The 25,222-nt window shown below is 66.7% G+C and overlaps 1 protein-coding gene across 12 annotated transcripts in view; it reads left to right on the top strand.

Moving 5' to 3' along the window:
• SLC4A2 (solute carrier family 4 member 2) overlaps nt 1-25,222 on the top strand; it is a 68,183-nt gene that overhangs the window by 34,254 nt on the left and 8,707 nt on the right. For 7 of the 12 annotated variants that reach the window (XM_065586464.1, XM_065586468.1, XM_065586463.1 and 4 more), the window contains 14 exons: nt 6,899-7,043; nt 13,982-14,147; nt 14,383-14,600; nt 14,781-14,902; nt 15,084-15,310; nt 15,893-16,029; nt 18,735-18,915; nt 19,070-19,205; nt 19,712-19,892; nt 21,315-21,429; nt 21,579-21,763; nt 22,213-22,438; nt 23,352-23,579; nt 24,182-24,330. In XM_065586464.1, coding sequence (XP_065442536.1) covers nt 6,984-7,043; nt 13,982-14,147; nt 14,383-14,600; nt 14,781-14,902; nt 15,084-15,310; nt 15,893-16,029; nt 18,735-18,915; nt 19,070-19,205; nt 19,712-19,892; nt 21,315-21,429; nt 21,579-21,763; nt 22,213-22,438; nt 23,352-23,579; nt 24,182-24,330 — 2,331 coding nt within the window. In that variant the 5' untranslated portion in view covers nt 6,899-6,983. Of the gene's footprint in view, nt 1-224; nt 246-3,710; nt 3,734-6,898; nt 7,044-9,229; nt 9,344-12,331; nt 12,356-13,981; nt 14,148-14,382; nt 14,601-14,780; nt 14,903-15,083; nt 15,311-15,892; nt 16,030-18,734; nt 18,916-19,069; nt 19,206-19,711; nt 19,893-21,314; nt 21,430-21,578; nt 21,764-22,212; nt 22,439-23,351; nt 23,580-24,181; nt 24,331-25,222 lie in introns of those variants that run through there. The other 5 variants (XM_065586470.1, XM_065586467.1, XM_065586471.1 and 2 more) reach the window with 5 other exon arrangements.

Genomic DNA, 25,222 nt, shown 5'->3' with positions numbered 1-25,222 from the left:
GGGCTGGGGCAGGTGGGTTTGTGTCTCGGGGAACATCCAGTCCCACTGAGCCCGAGGGAGCCGGGGTGTCTCCTTTGGGCAGCCCCACAGGCGGGGGCAGCTGCGGTGGGAAAGCCGTGAGGCAGGTCAGCCTAATCTGCCCTGGCTCTGCAGGAATGTGGAAGTTCTGGCTCCGTGAATCTCCCGTAATCAGAGCTGAGCTGGGCACTGGCGGGAGCCGGAGCAGAGGCAGAGCAGTTCTGAAGGTATGTCCGGAGCCGGCAGGGGTCGGAGCCGGTTCTCCCGGGGGCAGGGGGGTCAGTGAAGCGACAGGCGCGTCAGGAGGGAGGCAGAGCTGTGGGCCTCAGCGGGATCCCCCCGGGATCCCCAGCACATGTGCGGGCCCTGGCAGGAGGCGCTAACCTGAGGCCAGCGAGGGAGTGTGGCCAGCAAGGCTCCCTAGCGGGACTGAGGGCCAGGATGGGGGATGTGCCGTCACCACTGAGAGACGGCGGAGACGGCGAGGGCTGCAGGGGAGATACGGCTCCATCGCAGAGGGCTGCTGGTCTCTGTCTTCTGCATCGCAGGGCAGGTGCTGGCTGTGGGGGGCTCCTGGCAACTCCAGCCCCATCCCAGCGGGGGTGCTTTGGGGGCGGGGCAGGTGCTGGCTGTGGGGGGCTCCCGGTGACTCCAGCCCCATCCCAGCGGGGGCGCTGTGGGGGCGGGGCAGGCGCTGGCTGTGGGGGGCTCCTGGCAACTCCAGCCCCATCCCAGCCGGGGCGCTGTGGGGGCGGGGCAGGCGCTGGCTGTGGGGGGCTCCTGGTGATTCCAGCCCCATCCCAACCGGGGCGCTGTGGGGGCGGGGCAGGCGCTGGCTGTGGGGGGCTCCTGGCAACTCCAGCCCCATCCCAGCCGGGGCGCTGTGGGGGCAGGGCAGGCGCTGGCTGTGGGGGGCTCCCGGTGACTCCAGCCCCATCCCAGCCGGGGCGCTGTGGGGGCGGGGCAGGCGCTGGCTGTGGGGGGCTCCCGGTGATTCCAGCCCCATCCCAGCCGGGGCACTGTGGGGGCAGGGCAGGCGCTGGCTGTGGGGGACGGGGCAGGCGCTGGCTGTGGGGGACGGGGCAGGTGCTGGCTGGGAGAAGGGACTGATGGACCCTGTGTGTGTGGAGCTAGGGCTTGGCGCCCTGCTGTCGCGCTGCCTGCCAGCGAGGTGCTGCACAAACTGGCTCCCTCTCCCTGCCCCCCCAGGCAGGACTCGAGGGGGCGGGGGTGAGACAGGCATTTGTTCTGGCATTTGGGGGTGCTGGCACTGCCCATCCCTCTCCCCGCTCCCTCCCCATTTCCTTGGCTCTGTGGGCGGCTCTGGCTGGGGGCATGGCCCACGGCGGCAGGCACAGGGGGCCCTGAGGGGAGGGGGCTCTGGGTTGGCAGCTCCCCTCCCTCCCTCCTCTGGGTAATCTCATCTGGACGAGCGCTGCAGAAACCTTGGCACCTGCTCATGCTGGCACGAGGCTGGTGTGGTACTGCCAGGCTCCCTGATCCAGTGGGGAGGAGAGGAGCTCAGCTCTCCTACCATCGCAACCAGCCATGCCCACAGGGTAACCACCCCGAGCCCTGCTGTGGGTCAGGAGAGAGCTCCCTCCACCTCCACCCGGCCTGCACAGCTGGGAAATACCTGCGCTCTGGTTTCAGGCTCCCGGCTACTCCAGCCCCATCCCATCCCAGGCAGGGCACTGTGGGGCGCGGGGCTCTGACTCTCCCCTTCTGTGCCTGGTGGCGCTGCCAGGGGCTCAGAGCCCTGCTGGTACCAGCTGCAATCTCTCCCACGCTGCTCCTCCAGCCTGCGCCGCTGCATGGAGACGTGTGGGGCAGGGACTGTTCCAGGGCCCGGGTGCGGCAGTGCCCGGCCAGCATCTCCTTGGGCAGCCTCGTGTCCCCACCTCGCCTAGCCAGCCCTGGAAAAACCCCGGCCCTGGAAATAGTGACTCAGGTGTCCAGCCACTTAGACTCATAGACTTTAAGGTCAGAAGGAACCATTATGATCATCTAGTCTGACCCCCTGCACAACGCAGGCCCCAGAATCTCACCCACCCACTCCTGTATCAAACCTGTGTCTGAGCCACTGAAGTCCTCAAATCGTGGTTTAAAGACCTCAAGGTGCAGAGAATCCTCCAGCAAGTGACCGTGCCCCACGCTGCAGGGGAAGGCGAAACCTCCCCCCAGATCTCTGCCAATCTGCCCTGGAGGAAAATTCCTTCCCGACCCCAAAGATGGCGATCAGCTAAACCCTGAGCATGTGGGCAAGACTCACCAGCCAGACACCCAGGAAAGAATTCTCTGTAGTAACTCAGATCCCACCCCATCTAACATCCCCTCACAGGCCACTGCGCATATTTACCGCTAATAGTCAAAGATCAATTAATTGCCAGAATTAGGCGATCCCATCATACCATCCCCTCCATAAACTTATCAAGCCTAGTCTTGAAGCCAGATATGTCTTTTGCCTCCACTACTCCCCTTGGAAGGCTTCTTCCCAAGGATCCTGGCTCTCTTTCCCCCAGCACCTCTGACAGCCCCAGGCATGGAGCCTAACTTCCAGCCCCCAGCCGTGGGGCCTGACAGCCCACCTCAGCCCGGGGACTCCTCAGATGGGGATGTGTCACGGAGTCAGCTCCTTCCCGGGGGGGTGGGGGAGTGGGCTGGGATGATACAGCATGCAGGAGCTTGGGTTTGAACGAGGGACCCCAACGTGCTGCCTGGTCCAGCTCCCCCCAGAGGGCTCCGGACGGGAATAGGGGGTGAGGGAACCCAGCCCAATGGCTATGTGCCCCACATTTGGGGTGGGCCATTCCCAGAGGCCCCGTCAGAAAGTGGCTGACTCGGGGGTGGGGCTGGGGGCTCAGCCCCCAGTGGTCTGCGGGAAGGGGCGCCGGGGGCAGCCGGGCAGTGGCGGAGGCTGCAGCTGGCAGGGACGATGCACTGAGACAAGGGAGGGCAGAGCCGTCCGGGGAAGCGTCCGGGCTGAATTAGCTCCAGGCGTCTGGGTGCGTCTGCTTCTCGTGGCGCCTGTCACAGCCGAAGGTGCCTGCCCGTCCTTCGGGGGAGCTGCCCTTGGCACCGCGGCTCAGCAGGTGCGTTCCCAAGTACCCAGGGACTGGCAGTGGGACTGGGAGCCTGGCCACACAACGCCCTCTGTCCCGCTGAGCGCTGGGCTGCCCAGAATGCACCCGAGCCTGCTCCATAGACTCCCATGGGGTGGGGCTGTGGGCCCCGCAGGCAATGCCCGCTTCCTTCGGTGCGGGAGGGCAGAGGCCGGGCCTGGGCAGGCGTCATGGGCCTCCTGGGGAGTGCTGGGGACTTTCGCTGAGTCTGGCTTGGGGAGACCCCTGGGCTGCTGCTGCTGCTGAGGTGTGCCCAGGAAAGGCCCAATGTGAGCCCTGCACCATCCCCTCCCCTGTGCCCCGTGCAGGGCAAGGGCTGATGCCAGATGGGGGGCAGGGGAGGGGAAGGCCCTTGGCAGTCAGTGCCGCCCAGGCCCAGGCCCAAGCCCAGGGGAGGAGCTCCCATGACGAGGGCTGGGTGAGTAACCCATGTGAGGGCCAGTCATCAGTCGCCACCTTCCTCCTCAGCTCCTGCCAGTCATGTGTCTGCACCGCATGGGACAATAAGTCCTGGGGAGGATGTTACACCCGGCAGATGGGACAGTCCGGTCCCAGGGTCAGCGGCAGCTGGGCGCGGGGATTGGCAGAGCTGGGTACGCGTGGATACCGGCCACGGGGATCGGCGGGGCTGGGTACAGGTGGAGACCGGGCACGAGGATCGGCGGGGCTGGGTACCAGTGGAGGCCGGATGCGGGGATCGGCGGGGTTGGGTATGGGTGGAGACCGGCCGCGGGGATCGGCGCGGCTGGGTACCGGTGGAGGCCGGCCGCGGGGATCGGCAGGGTTGGGTATGGGTGGAGGTCGGGCGCGGGGATCAGTGGGGCTGGGTACGGGTGGAGGCCAGGCGCAGGGATCGGCGGGGCTGGGTACCGGTGGAGGCCAGGCGCGGGGATCGGCGGGGCTGGGTATGGGTGGAGGCCGGGCGCGGGGATCAGCGGGGCTGGGTACCGGTGGAGGCCGGGCGCAGGGATCGGCGGGGCTGGGTATGGGTGGTGGCCAGTCACGGGCACTGAAGACCAGCAGAGGCTGGGTTGGCATCTGGAGACACAGAGGGCAGGGGCCCGTAGCTCACGGCGGGGGCGTCGCAGGGGCCTGTAGCACACAGCGGGGCCGTCGCAGGGGTCCATAGCTCACGGTGGGGGTTGTGCCATGACCCTGGGGGGGGGCTCACTGCAGCCTGTGATTTGCCCCTTAGTGAAGCTGTCGTGTTGTCAGTGGCCCCTCAGCTCACGGCTGGCCTGGACCGGGACCCCAGGGCTGCGCAGCCTCCAGCCACTGGCCCAGAGCGTCCCTGCAGTTGGGGCCTGGCGTGCGGCAGAACTGGGAGCCAGGCCCCACAGCACAGGCCGGGGCCCGAGGCCTGCTCAGAGAATCAGCCTGGGGGCAGAAACCCCTGGGGCTCGGCACCCCCTCGGCCTCTGCTTCATGTGGGGCCTGGAGATGCCCCGAGTGCATCGTGCCTGGCAGCAGTGAGAGGAGCTCCGGCCCCCCTGTTCCCCAGTTCCCTGCCCCCCCGCTCCCTGCCCTCCTGCTCCCTGCCCCTCCTGCTCCCCAGTTCCCTGCCCCCCGCCCCCCTGCTCCCTGTCCATTGCCCCTTCCCCTCCTGCCCCCCAGCTCCCTCCCTACTGCACCCTCCTGCTCCTTGCCCCTCCGCTCCCTCCCCCCTGCACCCCAGTTCCCTGCCCCCCCGACCCCCTGCTCCCTGCCCTTCCTGCTCCCCAGTTCCCGCTCCCTGCCCTCCTGCTCCCTGCCCCTCCTGCTCCCCAATTCCCTGCCCCCGTCCCCCTGCTCCCTGTCCGTTGCCCCTTCCCCTCCTGCTCCCCAGCTCCCTCCCTACTGCACCCTCCTGCTCCTTGCCCCTCCGCTCCCTGCCCCCTGCTCCCTCCCCCTCCTGCACCCCAGTTCCCTGCCCCCCTGCTCCCTGCCCTTCCTGCTCCCCAGTTCCCGCCCCCTGCCCTCCCGCTCCCTGCCCTCCTGCTCCCTGATCCTCCTGCACCCCAGTTCCCTGCCCTTCCTGCTCCCCAGTTCCTGTCTCCCTGCTCCCTCCCCCTCCTGCTCCCCAGTTCCCTGCCCCCCCGATCCCCAGCTCCCTCCCCCTCCTGCTCCCCAGTTCCCTGCCCCCCCGCCTCCTTTACACCTGCTCCCTCCCAGTCCAGGCCCTTCATTCTCCTGCCCCCCTCCCACTCCTACCCCCCTACTCCCTGCCCCCCTTTCCTCCCTGTGCTGAAGCTGGCAGGCTGCGGGCTGTGGGACAGGGCTCAGGAGAGGTCTGTGGGGTGGGGCTCCCAGCTTGCAGTGCGAATGGGCCTGTGCCCCAGCCTGCCCCCACGGCTGCACCGGCCTGCGCTGGCTGGGGACCCCGTCCCACTTGCTGCCCTGCTGCGTTTCTCTTGGCGCCCGCTCTCTCTTTCGGGGCTTTGGGGCCAAGACAAACCTGGCTGGAGCCTCCGCCCTATGAGCAGCCAGCCCCTCTGTTTTCCTTTGCTCGCTGCCTCTGCCCTCCTGCCGCCCGGCCTGGCCAGCGCCCGCCTCCCCCTGCCCGGGAGCCGGAGACCTCGCCGCACACAGCACAGCTGCCCCTCCGCAATGGGGGAGCCACGGCACACTGGGTCCCATCCGCAGGTGTCCAGAGTGCGGCCTGCTCTGGGGCGGGGCCCAGGGCAGTGGGGACGGCTGGGGTGCCCCGGGCTGCAAGCAAAGGCAGGAGTCTCCTTTCCCCTGCCCTGCCGGGGCTTTGACAGACCCAGCCAGCTCCTGGAAGCCTCCTCTCCAGAGCTGGTGCTGGAGACCTGAGCTGGGCTCAGGGGGGGCCTGGGATGGGGGCTTGCTGGGGCTGGGGCAGCCCCTACCGGCGCGGGTGATGGGAGAGACACTGGATCAGGCACGGCCCCTTGGGGGCACCCTGGGGACCTTCGCTCGGCAATGGGGACAGGGAGTCACCCCCCCCCCCGGGCACAGGGGTGTGGGGGGAGGGGAGAGAAGTCCCCCCCCAGTGCACAGCTTTGGGGGGAGGGGAGGGAAGTTGCCCCCTCCGGGCACAGGGCTGGGGGAGGGGAGGGGAGTCGACCCCCCAGGCACAGGGGTGGGGGGAGGGAAGAGAAGTCGCTCCCCCCGCCCCCAAGCACAGGGCTGGGGGAGGGGAGGGGACTTGCCCCCCCGGGCACAGGGCTGGGGGAGGGATGGGGAGTCACACACACACACACCCCCGGGCACAGGGCTGGGGGAGGGGAGGGGAGTCACACACCCCCAGGCACAGGGCTGGGGGAGGGGAGGGGAGTCACACACCCCGGGGCACAGGGCTGGGGGAGGGGAGGGGACTCGTCCCCCCGGCACAGGGCTGGGGGAGGGGAGGGGAGTCACACACCCCCAGGCACAGGGCTGGGGGAGGGGAGGGGAGTCACACACCCCGGGGCACAGGGCTGGGGGAGGGGAGGGGACTCGTCCCCCGGGCACAGGGCTGGGGGAGGGGAGGGGAGTCACACACACCCCGGGCACAGGGCTGGGGGAGGGGAGGGGAGTCACACACCCCCGGGCACAGGGCTGGGGGAGGGGAGGGGAGTCACACACACCCCGGGCACAGGGCTGGGGGAGGGGAGGGGAGTCACACACACCCCGGGCACAGGGCTGGGGGAGGGGAGGGGACTCGTCCCCCGGGCACAGGGCTGGGAGTGACTCTGGGGGGAGGGAGAAGCCATGCCAAGGCCCAGGCTGGCGTGGCTGTATGTGACCCAGGCCCCTCTGCTCTTCCCTCTGCCCAGGTGATGCTGCCCCGACATTTCATTCTGGGCCCGAGTGAGAAAGAGAAGGGTTAACGGGGCCGGGCACCAGCCACTGGCCTGCACCATGAGCCGCTCCCAGGTTTCCTCCGGGATTCACCACATCGTCTCCTCTGCCTTCGAGAGCGTAAGTAGGAGGCGTGGACGGCTGGAGCCCCCCCGGGACCACAGGGCAGAGCCAACGGCTGAGCGGTGGGGCCCGCGTGCGGAGCCTGGGGCAGCTGCCATCCAGTGTTTTTGCAGGGACTTGGCCCAGCAAGCTAACCCCTGGGACCTGTATCCTCTGGCCTGGCTGGCAGGGTCACCCCATGCCCTGCGGAGGGGTGAGGACCAGCCCCAGAGAGGGCTCCTGTCATGAACCCACAGGCTCGTGGCTGCACCCCCAGCTTTGGGATGGTCTCTGGGAGGCCCCTTCACTGGGCCAGCCTCCTGGGGGTCCCACTCTGCCTCCAGGGTGAGCCACGCGGCCCCACCGCGCCCTAGACTGGCCCTCTGGGCCTGCAGCCCTCCCCCCCCTGCCCCCCCGCGAGCTCCGGGCAGCAAGTCCCCCGGACCCTGAGGGAGACAGGGAGACTCGGCCCCTCGCTCAGCCCCGGCAGGGACACTCCCAGCGCTGGCACAGCTGGGGTCAGTCGGTAGGGGCGCCCGGCCTAGGGGCCTTAGGGCAGCCCGGGACAATGAAGGGCGAAGCAGGGTCCGTCCTGGCCAGCCCCGAGCCCAGCCCGGCTGTGGGGAACCCTGGGGTCCGGCGCTGTCTGTCTGTCAGACTCCAGGTGAGAGCCCGACTGCTTCCCGCGACCCCACGTAACCTCCCTCCCCTCTCCCAGCCCTGGGTTCTCCACCGGGGAGATCCTTGTCCAGCCCCCCTGTGTGTGGGGAGGGTCCATTCCCCTTGGGGGCGGGGGTTGCCTGGTGTCCATGTCCGGGTGACTGGATTTGCCGTTGTCTCACTGAGATGGGGACCAGGCCCAGCCAGGGGAACCCGCGCCTGTGTCTCAGCCGGACCTGGGAGCAGACAGGCCCCTCCCCTCCCCCCCCAGGCAACAAGACAGCGTATGGGGAAACTGAGGCACAAACAGCCTTCATAAAAATATTACCAAATATTCTCACTTGGTCACAGCTCCCCTCCCCCCATTCTGTGGGGCCCAGCTCTGTGCTATGGGGTGGGTTTGTGTGGCCGTTGGCCTTTCCCCCAGGCTGATGTGTAGCCTGGCAGCTGCCCCACATATCTCTTGAGCCTCCTTGATGGCAGAGCCCCTTGGCCCCCAAGCTGCTGGCTTAGTTCTCCATTGCAACCAACTCACCACAGCAGCACCTGGGGGGGGCGGGGCAGAGGGTACAGGGCTGTGTGCTGGGGGGGCAGGGGGTATAGGACTGTGTGCTGGGGGGCAGCAGGGGGTACAGGGCTTTGTGGGCAACAGGGAGTACAGGGCTGTGTGCTGGGGGGGCAGAGGGCACAGGGCTGTGTGCTGGGGCTCTGCCCTGGCCTGGCACTGGGGGGCTGTGCTGGGGCCTCTGTGAGGATGTGGCCAGGGCTGGGGGGCTGTGCTGGGGCTCTGTGAGGATGTGGGCAGGGCTGGGGCTGTGCTGGGGGGCTGCTCTGGCCTGGCACTGGGGGGCTGTGCTGGGGTCTCTGTGAGGATGTGGGCAGGGCTGGGGCTGTGCTGGGGGGCTGCTCTGGCCTGGCACTGGGGGGCTGTGCTGGGGTCTCTGTGAGGATGTGGGCAGGGCTGGGGCTGTGCTGGGGCTCTGTGAGGATGTGGCCAGGGCTGAGGGGCTGTGCTGGGGGGCTGCTCTGGCCTGGCACTGGGGGGCTGTGCTGGGGTCTCTGTGAGGATGTGGCCAGGGCTGGGGCTGTGCTGGGGGGCTGCTCTGGCCTGGCACTGGGGGGCTGTGCTGGGGCCTCTGTGAGGATGTGGGCAGGGCTGGGGCTGTGCTGGGGCTCTGTGAGGATGTGGCCTGGGCTGAGGGGCTGTGCTGGGGGGCTGCTCTGGCCTGGCACTGGGGGGCTGTGCTGGGGTCTCTGTGAGGATGTGGGCAGGGCTGGGGGGCTGTGCTGGGGGGCTACGGGCCATGTTTCACTTTGGGCAGCAGGGGGCTCGGTTTGGCGTTTGCCTGGAGACCCCCCCCCCCGGCGTTGCTGGGCCCCGCTTTGGCTCATGGCTCTGTTGCTCGCCGCGCCTGGGCGCCTGCCCCGCACGGAAGCTGCTTGCCGGGTTATCGCCGCGGCACGTCTGCAGGTAGCAGGTTAATGATTTACCCTGCGAGCCCAGCCACTGGGTGCCTGGCCTGGGCTATTGGGCCGGGTCCCCATTGCCGAGGCAACAGCCAGCACGTGATGTGGGTTGGGGCTGCCGCGCGCCCTCCTGCCCCTCCGGCCTCCTCTGGGCGGCTCCTGCTCCCATGGACTTTCTGCTGGGCTGCCAGGTAGGACGCGCCTGGGCCTGGGCCCGGGAGAGGAGCTGCAGCTCCTGGCACACACTGCACTGTGGGGCTGGCCGGGGAGCCCCAGGGCAGGGCTGTGCCCACAGGGTCTCTCTACATCTCTGTGCCCAGCCCCGGGGCCCACTCTCCCCAGAGACCGGCCAGGGGCAGCAGCACAAGGCATGTCTAGCCCCCCAGCACTGCGGGCTCTAGGGCTATACTGCCTGGGGGCTGCTTTGGCCTGGGCGAGCTGACGACAGGGACCGGCTGGGCTAATGGATGGGGCAGTGAGACAGGAAGGGAAAGGGGGAGGGGCTGGGATGTGGGGCAATGAGGAGAGGTGGGACAGCAGGGGAGGATGCGGGGCAGAATAGTGGAGTGGGCAGGGAGGGTGTGGGGCTGGGGGCTGGGCAGGGCAGTGAGGATGTGGGGCAGGCAGTGGGGCTGGGCTGGGCAGTGAGGATGTGGGGCAGGCAGTGGGGTGGGCTGAACAATGAGGATATGGGGTAGAGCAGTGGGGCTGGGCTGGACAGTGAGAATGTGGGGCACACAGTGGGGTGGGCAGGGCAGTGAGGATGTGGGGCAGGCAGCGGGGTGGGCTGAACAGTGAGGATATGGGGCAGGGCAGTGGGGCTGGGCTGGACAGTGAGAATGTGGGGCAGGCAGTGGGACTGGGCTGGGCAGTGAGGATGTGTGGCTGAGCAATGGGGTGAGCTAGGCAGTGAGGATGTGGGGCAGGCAGTGGGGCAGGCAGTGAGGTGGGCAGGGCAGTGAGGATGTGGGGCAAGCAGTGGGGCTGGGGGCTGGGCAGGGCAGTGAGGATGTGGGGCAGGCAGTGGGGCTGGGGGCTGGGCTGGGCAGTGAGGATGTGGGGCAGGCAGTGGGGTGGATAGGGCAGTGAGGATGTGGGGCAGGCAGTGAGGTGGGCAGGGCAGTGAGGAAGTGGGGCAAGCAGTGGGACTGGGGGCTGGGCTGGGCAGTGAGGATGTGGGGCAGGCCGTGGGGTGGGCAGCTTACTGAGGATGTGGGCAGTGAGGATGTGGGACACACAATGGGGTGGGCTAGGCAGTGAGGATGTGGGGCAGGCAGAGGGGCTGGGCAGTGAGGATGTGGGGCAGGCAGTGGGGCTGGGGGCTGGGCAGGGCAGTGAGGATGTGGGGCAGGCTGTGGGGTGGGCAGCTTACTGAGGATGTGGGCAGTGAAGATGTGGGGCACACAATGGGGTGGGCTGGGCAGTGAGGATGTGGGGCAGGCAGTGGGGCTGGGGGCTGGGCTGGGCAGTGAGGATGTGGGGCAGGCAGTGGGACTGGGGGCTGGGCTGGGCAGTGAGGATGTGGGGCAGGCAGTGGGATGGGCAGGGCAGTGAGGATGTGGGGCAGGCCGTGGGGTGGGCAGCTTACTGAGGATGTGGGCAGTGAGGATGTGGGGCAGGCAGTGGGGTGGGGGAGGTTGGGGTTGCGGTGGGGATGGGGTCACTGAGTGTTGTAGCTGATTCAGGACAGCAGGGGTCGTTTGGGGCACGGCAAGGACCAGACGCGGAGGTCGGGGGTCACAGCGGGGGTGGGATGGGGAGGTCGGTGTCGTGGTGCAGAGGTCGGGGAACACGGCGGGGGTGGGGCGGGGAGGTCGGGGGACACAGTGGGGTGGGTTGGGGATGGCGAGGAGTGAGGGGGATGTCAGGGGTCACAGCAGGGGTTGGGCGGGGATGTCGGGGGACACGGTGGGGTGAGTTGGGGATGGTGAGGAGTGAGGGGAATGGAGGGGGTCGCAGTGGGGTGGGGCGAGGCGGGGAGGTCAGGGGACACGGTGGGGTGCGTTGGGGATGGCGAGGAGTGAGGGGGATGTCAGGGGTCACAGCAGGGGTTGGGCGGGGATGTCGGGGGACACGGTGGGGTGGGTTGGGGATGGCGAGGAGTGAGGGGGATGTCAGGGGTCACAGCAGGGGTTGGGCGGGGATGTCGGGGGACACGGTGGGGTGGGTTGGGGATGGCGAGGAGTGAGGGGGATGTCAGGGGTCACAGCAGGGGTTGGGCGGGGAGGTCAGGGGACACGGTGGGGTGCGTTGGGGATGGCGAGGAGTGAGAGGGATGTAAGGGGTCGCACTGGGGTGGGGCGGGGATGGCGAGGAGTGAGGGGAATGTCAGGGGTCGCACTGGGGTGGGGCGGGGAGATCGAGGAGTGAGGGGGATGGAGAGGTCAATGTGGGGTCCCGGCAGGGTGGGGAGGCGGGAGGGGCTGCACATCAGGCCCTCGTGGGGACAGTGATCGGGGGGCAGCACTGGCAGGCTAGAGGCAGTTGTGCCGGGCAGGGGGCACTGCCTTCCTCCCACAGCCCCCAGGCAGTCCCCCTCTGCACCCCGCTTTGGGAAGGGCCATGTCCCAGGGACAGTCTCCATCCAGGGCTGGGGGTGGGGGTCAGGACCCACAGACTGCCTCCTCACTTGGCTAGTGCCCACACCAGGCCCCAGGAGAAGGGGGGGCCTGCCCCCCAGCACAGCACCGATGGGAGAGGGGGCCTGCCCCCCAGCACAGCATCCCTGGGAGAAGGGGGCCCATCCCCCATTGCACAGCACCCGTGGGAGAGGGGGGGCTTGCCTAGCATAGCTGGGGCGAGGGGGGCCCTGCACTCAGGCCCCAGTGGGGTGGGGAGCTCTGGGGCCCCTGCCCTGCCCCATGGGCGGGGGAGGTCCCGGGGCAGGCGTGGGACTCACCGGAGATGCTGGTGGGAGCCCGGGGGAGCCGCTCCAGCGCAGAGGGCACCTTCAGGCGTGTGCCGGAGCTGGCGGCCGGCGGCCCTGGCGCGGGGAGCCTCTGTCAATATTTGGAGTGGCACCGAGGGAAGGAGCCGCCTGTCACCTCCCGCTGCTCCCATCCCTCCCGCGGCCGCGACCTTCCCGGGTCGGCAGAGCCCCATAAAGCTCCGCGCCGGCTGCCGGGCTGCGGGGCCGGAGCGGGGCACAGGCAGCAGCAGCTCGGCCCCGTCCCCCTCTGCCTGGTGGCCCCCCCATGGCTCAGGTAGGAGAGGGGCAGGGCCCCCCGGCCCCTCGCTCCGGCTGCTCTCCCTCAGCGTGAGGGGCAGGCTGGGCTCCATCGCGGGGGAGGGACGCTGGGCTCCATCGCGGGGGGGATGGAGGAGACCTGAGACATGGGGCTCCGTCACTGGGGGTTGGAGTGCTGGAGGGGAGAGGAGACGTGTGGGGCTCGGTCGCCGGGGGTGGGGGGGAGGGGAGATGAGATGTGTGGGGCTCGATCACTGGGAGGGCGGAATGGGAGACGAGACATGTGGGGCTTGGTTGCTGGGAGGGTCTGGAGGGGAGAGGAGACGTGTGGGACTCGGTCGCCGGGGGGGGGAGGGGGAGATGAGACGTGTGGGGCTCAGTCGCTGGGTGTGGGGGAGATGAGACGTGTGGGGCTCAGTTGTGAGTGGGGGTTGCTGCCCTGGTAGGGCGGGCAGAGCCGGGAGCAATGCTGCAACCAGCCCCGCAGATCCCCCCAGTGCCGGCTGTGCGGAGCCTGTGACCTGCCCAGCCTCGGTGCTGCCTGCGCTGGGCTGTGGGCCCCTCGGGGCCCGGACAGGGTGGGGGCTGCCAGGGGGCCGTGGAGTGGAGACCCCCCAGGGCAGCCAGGTTCCTGCAGGGGATACGGTGCTGGACAGGCACCGACCCGGCAGTGCTGGCCCAATGCCCCAGTGCCGTGCTAGGGCTGCTGGGCTGCAGGGGGGGCTTAGCAGGGGACTTGGGGGGGGGGGGGGGGGCTCGGCAGGGGGCGCTGGGCTGCGGGGAGCAGGGTGGGGGCTCAGCAGGGGGCTGCGGGGCGGGAACTCGGGGGGGGCTCAGCGGGGGGCTGCAGGGAGCGGGGCGGGGGCTTGGCAGGGGGCGGGGGCTCGGGGGGGGCGGCTCGCCAGGGGGCTACAGGGAGCGGGGCGGGGGCTCGGCGGCGGGTGCCGTATTGCAAGGATAGGGGGGCTCGGCGGGGGGCTGCAGGGAGTGGGGCGGGGGCACGGGGGGGCAGCTCGCCGGGGGGCTGCAGGGAGCGGGGCGGGGGCTCGGCAGGGGGCTGTGGGGCGGGGGCTCGTGGGGGGCGGCTCGCCGGGGGGCTACAGGGAGCGGGGCGGGGGCTCGGCGGCGGATGCCGTATTGCAAGGATAGGGGGGCTCCGCAGGGGGCTGCAGGGAGCGGGGCGGGGGCTTGTCAGGGGGCTGTGGGGCGGGGGCTCGGGGGGGCGGCTCGCCGGGGGGCTGCAGGGAGCGGGGCGGGGGCTCGGCGGCGGGTGCCGTATTGCAAGGATAGGGGGGCTCGGCGGGGGGCTGCAGGGAGCGGGGCGGGGGCTCAGCGGCGGGTGCCGTATTGCAAGGATAGGGGGGCTCGGCAGGGGGCTGTGGGGCAGGGGCTCAGGGGGGCGGCTCGCCGGGGGGCTACAGGGAGCGGGGTGGGGGCTCGGCAGGGGGCTGTGGGGCAGGGGCTCGGGCGGGTCGGCTCGGGCTACAGGGAGAGGGGCAGGGGCTCGGCGGCGGGTGCCGTATTGCAAGGATAGGGGGGCTCGCCAGGGGGCGCTGGCCCCAGGAAGGCTGGGAGTGGCTGCGACGGGGCACTGGGGCTAAGGCGCTGAGGTGGGGCTCTGCTCTGTTCTGTGTTTTCTCAGCCGGAGTCGGACGCCCTGGGCCCCGGCTCGCCCGCGCCGGCGGAGGACGAGGAGACTGACCTGAACAAGACGCTGGGGGTGGAGCGCTTCGAGGAGATCCTGCACGACTCGCACCCGCGCAACGGGGAGGAGGCCGGCCGCAGCTACGGCGAGGAGGATTTCGAGTGTGAGTGGGGGCAGGGCCGGGGCGCAGAGAACACGGCCCGGGGGAGGCACCAGGCCGGTTCGTTGGCTCCTGGACGCCTGTGAGGAGAGGCTCTGGCCTGGCCGGGCAGCGCTTGTTGTCGCAGGGCGGCGCAGTGGGGCAGCACGGGGGCAGGGCGTGGCGATGGGGGGCAGGGGAGGCGTGCAGGGTCTGGCCCCAGCTTGGTGCCCATGTCCACACCTACTGTTCCGCCCAGATCACCGCCAGTCGTCCCACCACATCCACCACCCCCTCTCCACGCACCTGCCCCCCGACGCCCGCAGGAAGAAGGGGGGGCAGAAGGGCAAGAAGAAGCGGCGCCGGGCGTCCATTCCAGGAGAGACCCCCACCATCGAGGAGGCGGAGGAGGATGAGGATGAGACCTGCGACACGGAGCCAGAGCGGTCGGCCGAGGACCTGCCCGGGGGGATCCAGGTACAGGGCTGGGAGCCCAGCAGGGAGCGGGAGGGGTCGGCTGGAGCAGCGAGGGGCGCTGGAGGCAGAGCACCGGTGAGGGGGCCCAGAGGAGTGGCTCTAGCTGCCAGGGCTGGGAGCACGAGGGCAGGGCCCCCAGGCCCTGCTGCTGCCGGTGCCCCAAGCCGTGTCCCTTCTCAGTTCTTCTTGCAGGAGGACGAGGCTGCCGAGCGCTGCCCAGCGGAGCCCACGACCCCAACGTCTCTGCCAAGCTCCCCCATGGAGCTGGGGGGGGCTGCAGCTACGGACCCCAAGGGGGCCGGGTGAGTGAGCGTGTGGGGACCGGCTGCACGGAGCGGAGCGGCAGGGGTCTTGGCACGGGGTGCCTGGGCGCTGGGACTCAAGGGCTCCTTGGCAGCTCGTGGTGGGGCTGGGCTCTGCCCCCCGCGGCTGGTGGCAGGGCCCAGCTCGGGACCCCAGCTCTGAGGCAGGTGTCTGTTCCAGCCCCAGGGCCGAGGAGGAGCGTGGGACCGATGGGCCCAGTGCAGACGAGCCCAGCTGCCCAGGCCGCCCTGTTCCCAAGTCCCAGCCGGGGCACCGGAGCTACAACCTGAACGAGAGGCGGCGCATCGGCAGCATGACAGGGGTGGAACAGGCCCAGTACCAGAAGGTGCCCACGGACGAATCGGAGGCCCAGACGCTGGCCTCGGCTGACCTGGACTACATGAAGAGTGAGTGCCCCAGGCCCTGGGCAGGGGGGGAAGGAGCGAGGGCAGGGGGCACGGCCCGGAGCTGGGCGTGTGCAGCCCCTGGCACAGAGGGGAGCTGGTGTGGGATGGGCACGTGGGTGTGAAGGGAATTCAATCAATGCAGCTCCTTACCAAGCCAGGCCGGGGGGACCATCCACAGGCTGCGTGTCACCGGTACCCTGTGGGCCCAGAGTGGAGGGGGCAGCAGGCTCCATGGGGGGCCCAACATCCTGACGCACCCCCACTCTGAGTGAGCCTCCCTGGTGGATCCCCTGTGCTGGGCCAGGGAAACTCGCTGCCCCCCCATACTGCCGCCCCCCATCGTTCTTACGCGGCACAGCGGCAGACAGGGTCCCTCAGCACCGCGGCCTGGGGCAGCCGCTGGGCAGCTCCGCCGGGTTTCCCCTGCAGGAGGTGGGCCTGGGCCTGGGGCCAGCCGGACAGCGGGGGCCGGTGTGTGATCCGGGCTCCCTCGCCTGCACCAGCAGGAGGAGAAGCTGCGGCTGAGAAACGGCTCCAGCTTCCCCCGCGCCAGGCTTAGGGCCACTGCCCGTCTCCCTATAGGCCACAGGTTCGAGGACGTGCCCGGGGTCCGACGGCACCTGGTCCGCAAGAGCGCCAAGGGCCAAGTCGTGCACGTCAGCAAAGACTACACGGAGCCGAGTGCCCGGCTCAGGAAACACAACCGGCAGCCGCACGAGGTGACTGGGGTGGGGCCGCGGGGGCAGGGGATGGTGGCTACAGGGGTTGGGGGGCAGGGGATGGGATGGAGGGCTATATGAGGTATGGGGGGCAGAAGATGGAGGGCTATGGAGTATGGGGGGCAGGGGATGGGGACTACAGCGGGTGGGGGGCAGGGGATGGGGACAGGTAGTGATCAACGGCTCAATGTCTAGTTGGCAGCCGGTTTCAAGCGGAGTGCCCCAAGGGTTGGTCCTGGGGCCGGTTTTGTTCAACATCTTTATTAATGATCTGGAGGATGGTGTGGACTGCACCCTCAGCAAGTTTGCAGATGACACTAAGCTGTGGGGAGTGGTAGATACGCTGGAGGGTAGGGATAGGGTCCAGAGGGACTTAGACAAATTAGGGGATTGGGCCAAAAGAAACCTGATAAGGTTCAACAAGGACAAGTGCAGAGTCCTGCACTTAGGACGGAAGAATCCCATGCACTGCTACAGACTAGGGACCGAATGGCTAGGTAGCAGTTCTGCAGAAAAGGACCTAGCGGTCACAGTGGACAAGAAGCTTGATATGAGTCAACAGTGTGCCCTTGTTGCCAAGAAGGCTAACGGCATTTTGGGCTGTATAAGTAGGGGCATTGCCAGCAGATCGAGGGACGTGATCATTCCCCTCTATTTGGTATTGGACTACTGTGTCCAGATGAGTACGCGTTACTACAAGAAGGATGTGGAAAAATTGGAAAGAGTCCAGCGGAGGGCAACAAAAATGATTAGGGGGCTGGAGCACATGACTTATGAGGAGAGGCTGAGGGAACTGGGATTGTTTAGTCAACAGAAGAGAAGAATGAGGGGGGATTTGATAGCTGCTTTCAACTACCTGAAGCGGGGTTCCAAAGAGGATGGATCTAGACTGTTCTCAGTGGTGGCAGATGACAGAACAAGGAGCAATGGTCTCAAGTTGCAGCGGGGGAGGTCTAGGTTGGATATTAGGAAACACTATTTCACTAGGAGGGTGGTGAAGCACTGGAATGGGTTACCCAGGGAGGTGGTGGAATCTCCTTCCATAGAGGTTTTTAAGGCCCGGCTTGACAAAGCCCTGGCTGGGATGATTTAGTTGGGGATTGGTCCTGCTTTGAGCAGGGGGTTGGACTAGATACCTCCTGAGGTCCCTTCCAACCCTGATATTCTATGATTCTACAGGTTTCAGAGTAGCAGCCGTGTTAGTCTGTATCCGCAAAAAGAAGAACAGGAGTACTTGTGGCACCTTAGAGACTAACAAATTTATTAGAGCATAAGCTTTCGTGGACTACAGCCCACTTCTTCGGATGCATATAGAATGGAACATATATTGAGGAGATATATATACACACATACAGAGAGCATAAACAGGTGGGAGTTGTCTTACCAACTCTGAGAGGCCAATTAATTAAGAGAAAAAAAAAACTTTTGAAGTGATAATCAAGCTAGCCCAGTACAGACAGTTTGATAAGAAGTGTGAGCATACTTACAAGGGGAGATAGATTCAATGTTTGTAATGGCTCAGCCATTCCCAGACCTTATTCAAACCGGAGTTGATTGTGTCTAGTTTGCATATCAATTCTAGCTCAGCAGTCTCTCGTTGGAGTCTGTTTTTGAAGTTTTTCTGTTGTAATATAGCCACCCGCAGGTCTGTCACTGAATGACCAGACAGGTTAAAGTGTTCTCCCACTGGTTTTTGAGTATTTTGATTCCTGATGTCAGATTTGTATCCATTAATTCTTTTGCGTAGAGACTGTCCGGTTTGGCCAATGTACATGGCAGAGGGGCATTGCTGGCACATGATGGCATATATCACATTGGTAGATGTGCAGGTGAACGAGCCCCTGATGGTATGGCTGATGTGATTAGGTCCTATGATGATGTCACTTGAATAGATATGTGGACAGAGTTGGCATCGGGGTTTGTTACAAGGATAGGTTCCTGGGTTAGTGGTTTTGTTCAGTGATGTGTGGTTGCTGGTGAGTAGAATTGATATGCAAACTAGACACAATCAACTCCGGTTTGAATAAGGACTGGGAATGGCTGAGCCATTACAAACATTGAATCTATCTCCCCTTGTAAGTATTCTCACACTTCTTAACTGTCTGTACTGGGCTAGCTTGATTATCACTTCAATAGTTTTTTTTCTCTTAATTAATTGGCCTCTCAGAGTTGGTAAGACAACTCCCACCTGTTTATGCTCTCTGTATGTGTGTATATATATCTCCTCAATATATGTTCCATTCTATATGCATCCGAAGAAGTGGGCTGTAGTCCACGAAAGCTTATGCTCTAATAAATTTGTTAGTCTCTAAGGTGCCACAAGTACTCCTGTTCTTCTTTTTATGATTCTACAGGGGGCAGGGGATGGAGGGTCATGGGGGGGGTGGGTTCCATGAGGGACAGAGGATTGGGGTTACAGGGGCCAGGGGCTGGGGTCCATGGGGGGGCAGGAGCTGGGGAATGGAATGCCACGGGGGACAGGGGAAGGGGGCTCAGGGGGCAGGGTCTAGGGAATGGGGTCCATGGGGGGGCAGGGGCTGGGAGATGGGCACCATGGGGGCCGGAGCTGGGGTCCATGGGGGGACTGGAGTACATGGGGGGCAGGGGCTGGGGGATGGGCACCAGGGGCGCAGGGGCTGGCAGCCCTCCAAGGGGACCCCAGCCCCACCCCCTGAACCCCGTGGCCCCTGCCCCTGCCCCGGCAGGTCTTTGTGGAGCTGAACGAGCTGGTGGTGGACAAGAACCAGGAGCTGCAGTGGAAGGAGACGGCGCGCTGGATCAAGTTTGAGGAGGACGTGGAGGAGGAGACCGATCGCTGGGGGAAGCCCCATGTGGCCTCCCTGAGCTTCCGCAGCCTGCTGGAGCTGCGCAAGACCCTCTCCCATGGTAGGTGGGCGGGAGCAGCCCCATGGGGCAGGAGGCTGCAGCGGGGCGCAGCCCGGGGTGGGAGGTCCTGGCCAGACCCAGCTGTGGCTCGGGGGGATGGCTGGAGCGGGGCAGCCCTTCGGCCTCTCTGCTCAGCCCTTGGCTCTGCCCCCAGGGGCCGTGCTGCTGGACCTGGACCAGAAGACGCTGCCGGGGGTGGCGCACCAGGTGGTGGAGCAGATGATCATCTCGGACCAGATCCGGGCCGAGGACCGTGCCAACGTGCTGCGGGCACTGCTGCTAAAGCACAGGTGAGCTGCCCGCGCGCCCTGGGGCCTGGAGAGGGAACTGCCCAGGCTGGCTCTGCGGCTGCTTGCTCCCTGCTGGGGCCCGGCGTGGTCTCTAGGGGAGGGAGCCGTGTGCACACACCCAACCCCCTGGGGCCTCGAGCCAGGTGCCAGGGTGGCCCGGCTGTCGCGCTGGCGAGTGCCCGTTACCCTCCCAGGCATCACTTGGGCAAAGCCCCAGGCTGTGCGTGGGTGGTGGGCGCAGGCCCTTTGATAGCCGCGGCCTCCCTGAGCACCCCCCACCCACATCCGGTCTGAGAGCAGGCTGCAGACACCTGGGGCCCGGCAGGGCCCTGCCCCAGCGACTTGGCCGGTTCGAGGGGGGCTCAGGGAGAAGGGGGGGGTGGGGGAGAGTGGGAGACCCCGAGTCCCAGCGTGCAGCACGCTGGCCGGCCGGAGAACGGCTTGCCGGGGCCCAGACTCCCTGGTGCGTGCAGGCGGCAGACCCTTCCCTTCGCTTCGTCCTGCAGCCACCCGAGCGACGAGAAGGATTTCTTCCCCCGCAACATCTCAGCCGGCAGCCTGGGCTCCCTGCTGGTGCATCACCACAGCGCCAACCATGTGGGCGAGGGTGGCGAGCCCACCGTCACCGAGCCCCTCATCGGCACCCACACTGCCGAACATGAGGCCAGGGTCGAGGTGGAGCGGGAGGTGAGTGTGGGCCTAGGTGCTGCGTGCCCGTGTGCCCCCTTCCTGCCCCCACAGGGCCCCTTATCCCCCTTCCTGAGCCTCTTGTGCCCCCTTGTTGAGCGCCACCGAGACCCCTTGTCCCCCTTCCTGATCCACCCAACCACTCCCCCAGGGCCCCTTGTCTCCTTTCCTGATCAGTTTGTACAGCAGAGAGAGGTATATAGTGGAGTCCCCAGGGACCTGTCCTGGGAGCATGGCTGGTCAGCATCCTAAATGTGCAGATAATACAAACTCAAAACTACTCAAGATAGTTAAGTCCCAGGCAGACTGCGAAGATCTACAAAAGGATCTCACAAAACTGGGCGACTGGGCAACAAAATGGCAGATGAAATTCAGTGTTGATAAATGCAAAGTAATGCACATTGGAAAACATAATCCCAACTATGCATATAAAATGATGGGGTCTGAATTAGCTGTTACCACTCCAGAAAGAGATCTTGGAGTCATTGTGGATAGTTCTCTGAAAACAGCCACTCAATGTGCAGCAGCAGTCAAAAAAGCGAACAGAATGTTGGGAATCATTAGGAAAGGGATAGATAAAAAGTTAGTAAATATCATATTGCCTCTATATAAATCCATGATACACCCACATCTTGAATACTGTGCGCAGATGTGGTCGCCCCATCTCAAAAAAGATATATTGGAATTGTAAAAGGTTCAGAAAAGGGCAGCAAAAATTATTAGGGGTGTGGAACGGCTTCCGTATGAGGAGTGATTAATCAGACTGGGACTTTTCAGCTTGGAACAGAGACGACTAAGGCGGGATATGATAGAGGTCTGTACAATCATGGCTGGTGTGGAGAAAGTGAATAAGGAAGTGTTATTTATCCTGTCACATAACAAGAACTAGGGGTCACCAAATGAAATTAATAGGCAGCAGGTTTAACACAAACAAAAGGAAGTATTTTTTTCACACAACCAGAGTCAACCTGTAGTTCAAGAAAGAACTAGATAAGTTCATGGAGGATAGGTCCATCAATGGCTGTTAGCCAGGATGGGCAGGGATGGTGTCCCTAGCCCCTGTTTGCCAGAAGCTGGGAATGGGTGACAGGAGAGAGATCACTGGATGATTCCCTGTTCTGTTCCTTCCCTCTGGGGCGCCTGGCATTGGCCACTGTCGGCAGACAGGATACTGGGCTAGATGGACCTTTGGTCTGACCCAGCCTGGCCGCTCTTATGTTCTTAACCACCCAACCCACCCCCGGGCCCTTTGTCCCCCTTCCTGAGTCCCCCTCTCCCGGGAGGTCTTGCCCCTGTTTACCTTATCTCTGACACCCCATCCTCACTCTGGGCTCTGCCCAGGACCCCTGGCCCTTGGCTCGGTGGCTTGGCTCCCGCCCCACGGCGGGGTGTTCACCTGTGTGCCCTGTCCCTGCCCCACAGCGAGAGAGCCTGAGCTCGGCACCCCCAGCTGGCATCACGAGGTCGAAGTCGAAGCACGAGCTGAAGCTGCTGGAGAAGATCCCGGACAACGCGGAGGCCACGGTGGTGCTTGTGGGTAAGGACGGGGGGAGGGGGGAGATGGCTGGGCAGAGGGGCCCAGGGCCGGGGCTGTGCCGAGCCCACCGGCTGATGAGGGCAGAGGCTGGACGTGGCAGCCAGGCCCTTCTGCAGGCGGGTGTCGGCTGACGGGCCTGTGCCCCGCAGGCTGCGTGGAGTTCCTGGACCAGCCCACCATGGCCTTCGTGCGGCTGCAGGCGGCCGTGGAGCTGGACTCGGTGCTGGAGGTGCCCATCCCCGTCCGCTTCCTCTTCGTGCTGCTGGGGCCCAGCAGTGCCAACATGGACTACCACGAGATCGGGCGCTCCATCTCCACCCTCATGTCTGACAAGGTAACCCCCCCCCCGCGGCTCCACCTCCACCCTGGCTCGATCTCCACCCTTGTGGCTAACAAGATCAGTGCACCCCCCCCCAGCCTGCTGCGGGGCCCCAGCACCCCCACCCCACTGCCATCAGGCCCTGCCCATAGCCCCTCTGCCCCCTGCCATGGGGCCCCATCGCCCAGTCCCTCTCCTCACCCTCTGACTACCCCCAGCCTGCTGCAGGCTCTGCCCCGTCCCCTGGACTTGGCCTGCACCCCGATTGCAGGGTGGGGCTCTGGGTCCCAAGGCTCTGTGCCCGCCCCTTGCGGGTTCTTCTGGGCCGAGCCATCTTCCATTTTCCTTCCTTGTGGGCTGGACATGTGGGCGTCCTGCCCCGGATCCCAGCGCCCCGAGGATCCGTGTTCTCCTGGCCCGCATCCGGCGCACGGCGCCTCTGACCCGACAGGTTCCCCCCGCAGCAATTCCACGAGGCAGCATATCTGGCTGACGACCGGCACGACCTGCTCGGCGCCATCAATGAGTTCCTGGACTGCAGCGTGGTGCTGCCCCCCTCCGAGGTGCAGGGCGAGGAGCTGCTGCGCACCGTGGCCCACTTCCAGCGCCAGATGCTCCAGAAACGCGAGGAGCAGGAGCGCCGGCTGCTGCTGGGCTCCGCGCTGGAGCCCAAGTCATCCGCTGAGAAAGGTAACGGGTCCAGGGCGGGGCCGGCAGCACCCCTGCCCTGCCCTGCTGGGCCCTGGAGTGGGGCTGGGGCTGGGACCGGGCCGGCAGCACCCCCTGCCTTGCCCTGCTGGGCCCTGGCACGGGGCAGGGCTGGGGGTGGGGCCGGGTGGCCAATGCTCCCCCTGCCGGGCCCCATGGCGTGGAGCGTGGAGCGGGGTGGGGCTGGGGGTGGGGCTGGTACTGGGCCGGCAGCACCCCCCTACCTTGCCCTGCTGGGCCTTGGCGCGGGGCAGGGCTGGGGGTGGGACCGGGCCGGCAGCACCCCCCTACCTTGCCCTGCTGGGCCCTGGCATGGGGCAGGGCTGGGGGTGGGGCCGGGTGGCCAATGCTCCCCCTGCCGGGCCCCATGGCGTGGAGCTTGGAGCGGGGCACGGGGTGGGGCTGGGGGTGGGGCTGGTACCGGGCCGGCAGCACCCCCCTACCTTGCCCTGCTGGGCCTTGGCGCGGGGCAGGGCTGGGGGTGGGACCGGGCCGGCAGCACCCCCCTGCCCTGCTGGGCCCCATGGCGTGGGGCGGTGCTGGGGGTGGGGCTGGGACCGGGCGACGCTCCCCCTGCCGGGCCCCATGGTGTGGAGCGGAGCGTGGGGTGGGGCTGGGGGTGGGGCTGGGACCGGGCAACGCTCCCCCTGCCGGGCCCCATGGCGCGGAGCGGGGTGCGGGGTGGGGCTGGGGGTGGGGCTGGGACCGGGCGACACTCCCCCTGCCGGGCTCCATGGCGCGGAGCGGAGCGCGGGGTGGGGCGCAGGGTGGGGCTGGGACCGGGCGACGCTCCCCCTGCCGGGCCCCATGGCGCAGAGCGGAGCGCGGGGTGGGGCGCGGGGTGGGGCTGGGGGTGGGGCCGGGCGGGCGCCTGACTGGCTCTCTGTGGGAGCAGCGCTGCTGAAGCTGAAGGTGGTGAAGGGGGAGGACGAGGATGAGGACGAGGATGACCCCCTGCGGCGCACGGGCCGGCCCTTCGGGGGGCTCGTCCGTGACGTGCGCCGGCGCTACCCCAAATACCTGAGCGACTTCAGGGACAGCCTGAACCCCCAGTGCGTCGCCGCCATCATCTTCATCTACTTCGCTGCGCTCTCGCCGGCCATCACCTTCGGGGGGCTGCTGGGTAAGGGCCGCGGGGGGGGGGGGGGGGGGGGCTGGGTAAGGACCACCGGGGGGGGTGTCGTGCCCCTGCCTGTCTATGCTGGGAACCCCTGGGGGCAGGGGCTGGCCGGGGAGGGACTTGGGGATCCCATGGAGCTGGGAAGGAGTCCGGGGCCCGATGCCACCAGCAGGGTGGGTGGATGGGGAGGGGAGTGAGGGACCGTTGCTGGGGGTCAGTGGGGAGGGGGGGCCATCGGGGAGGGGGCAGGGGGCAGTGGGGAGGAGTCGGGGGAGGGGAGTGAGGGACCGTTGCTGGGGGTCAGTGGGGAGGGGGGGCCATCGGGGAGGGGGCAGGGGGCAGTGGGGAGGAGTCGGGGGAGGGGAGTGAGGGACCGTTGCTGGGGGTCAGTGGGGAGGGGCAGGGGAGGGGGCAGGGGGCAGCGGGGAGGAGTCGGGGGAGGGGAGTGAGGGACCGTTGCTGGGGGTCAGTGGGGAGGGGCAGGGGAGGGGGCAGGGGGCAGCGGGGAGGAGTCGGGGGAGGGGAGTGAGGGACCGTTGCTGGGGGTCAGTGGGGAGGGGCGGGGGAGGGGTCGGTCTCCAGTGCTGAACCCTCGCCCCCCGCAGGGGAGAAGACCCAGGACCTGATCGGGGTGTCGGAGCTGATCATCTCCACGGCCGTGCAGGGCATCGTCTTCTGCCTGCTGGGTGCCCAGCCACTGCTCATCATCGGCTTCTCCGGGCCCCTGCTCGTCTTCGAAGAAGCTTTTTTCACAGTGAGTTCAGGACTCCTGGGAGGGCCCCAGAGCCCCCATTACCCCCCAGAACCCCCATAGGCCCTCAGAGCCCCCTGATAGCCCCCATAGCCCCCCCCAACCTCCAAATAGTCCCTCAGATCCCCCATTACCCCCCAGAACCCCCGATAGCCCCTTGGAGCCCCCTGAACCCCCAGATAGTCCCTCAGACCCCTGTTACCCCCGATAGACCCCAGATAGCCCCTTAGCGCCCCCTGATAGCCCCCAGAGCCCCCCAGAACCCACGATAGCCCCTTGGAGCCCCCGAACCCCCAGATAGTCTCTCAGACCCCCCCGATAGCCCCTCGGAGCTCCCTGAGCCCCCCATTATCCCCCAGAACCCCCATAGCCCCTTGGAGCCCCCCATAGCCCCTTGGAGCCCCCCGAACCTCCAAATAGTCCCTCAGATCCCCTGTTACCCCCCAATAGCCTGCAGATAGCCCCTCAGAGCCCCCTGATAGCCCCCCAGAGCCTCCTGATACTCCCTGATGGCCCCCGGAGCTCCCTGTTACCCCCAAAGCCCCCAAGAGCCCCTCAAAGCCCCCTGATAGCCCCTGGAGCCCCTCGTTACCCCCCAGAACCCCTGAGAAACCCTCAGTGCCCCCTGATAGCCCCTAGAGCCCCCCAGAACCCCCAGAACTCCCAATAGCCCCTCAGAGCCCCTTGATAGCCCCCGGAGCCCCCTAGAGCCCTCTGACCTGGAGCCCCCAAGAACCCCCAGATAGCCCCTCAGAGCCCCCGTTACCCCCAAAGCCCCCGAGAGCCCCTCGGAGGCCCCTGACCTGGAGCCCCCAGAACCCCCAGATAGCCCCTCAGAGCCCCCCGTTACCCCCAAAGCCCCCGAGACCCCCTCGGAGGCCCCTGATAGCCCCCG

This window comes from Chrysemys picta, chromosome 2 (assembly GCF_011386835.1).
Source record: "Chrysemys picta bellii isolate R12L10 chromosome 2, ASM1138683v2, whole genome shotgun sequence".
NCBI classification, from domain to species: domain Eukaryota; kingdom Metazoa; phylum Chordata; order Testudines; family Emydidae; genus Chrysemys; species Chrysemys picta.
This window is presented reverse-complemented; position numbering and strand designations above follow the sequence as displayed.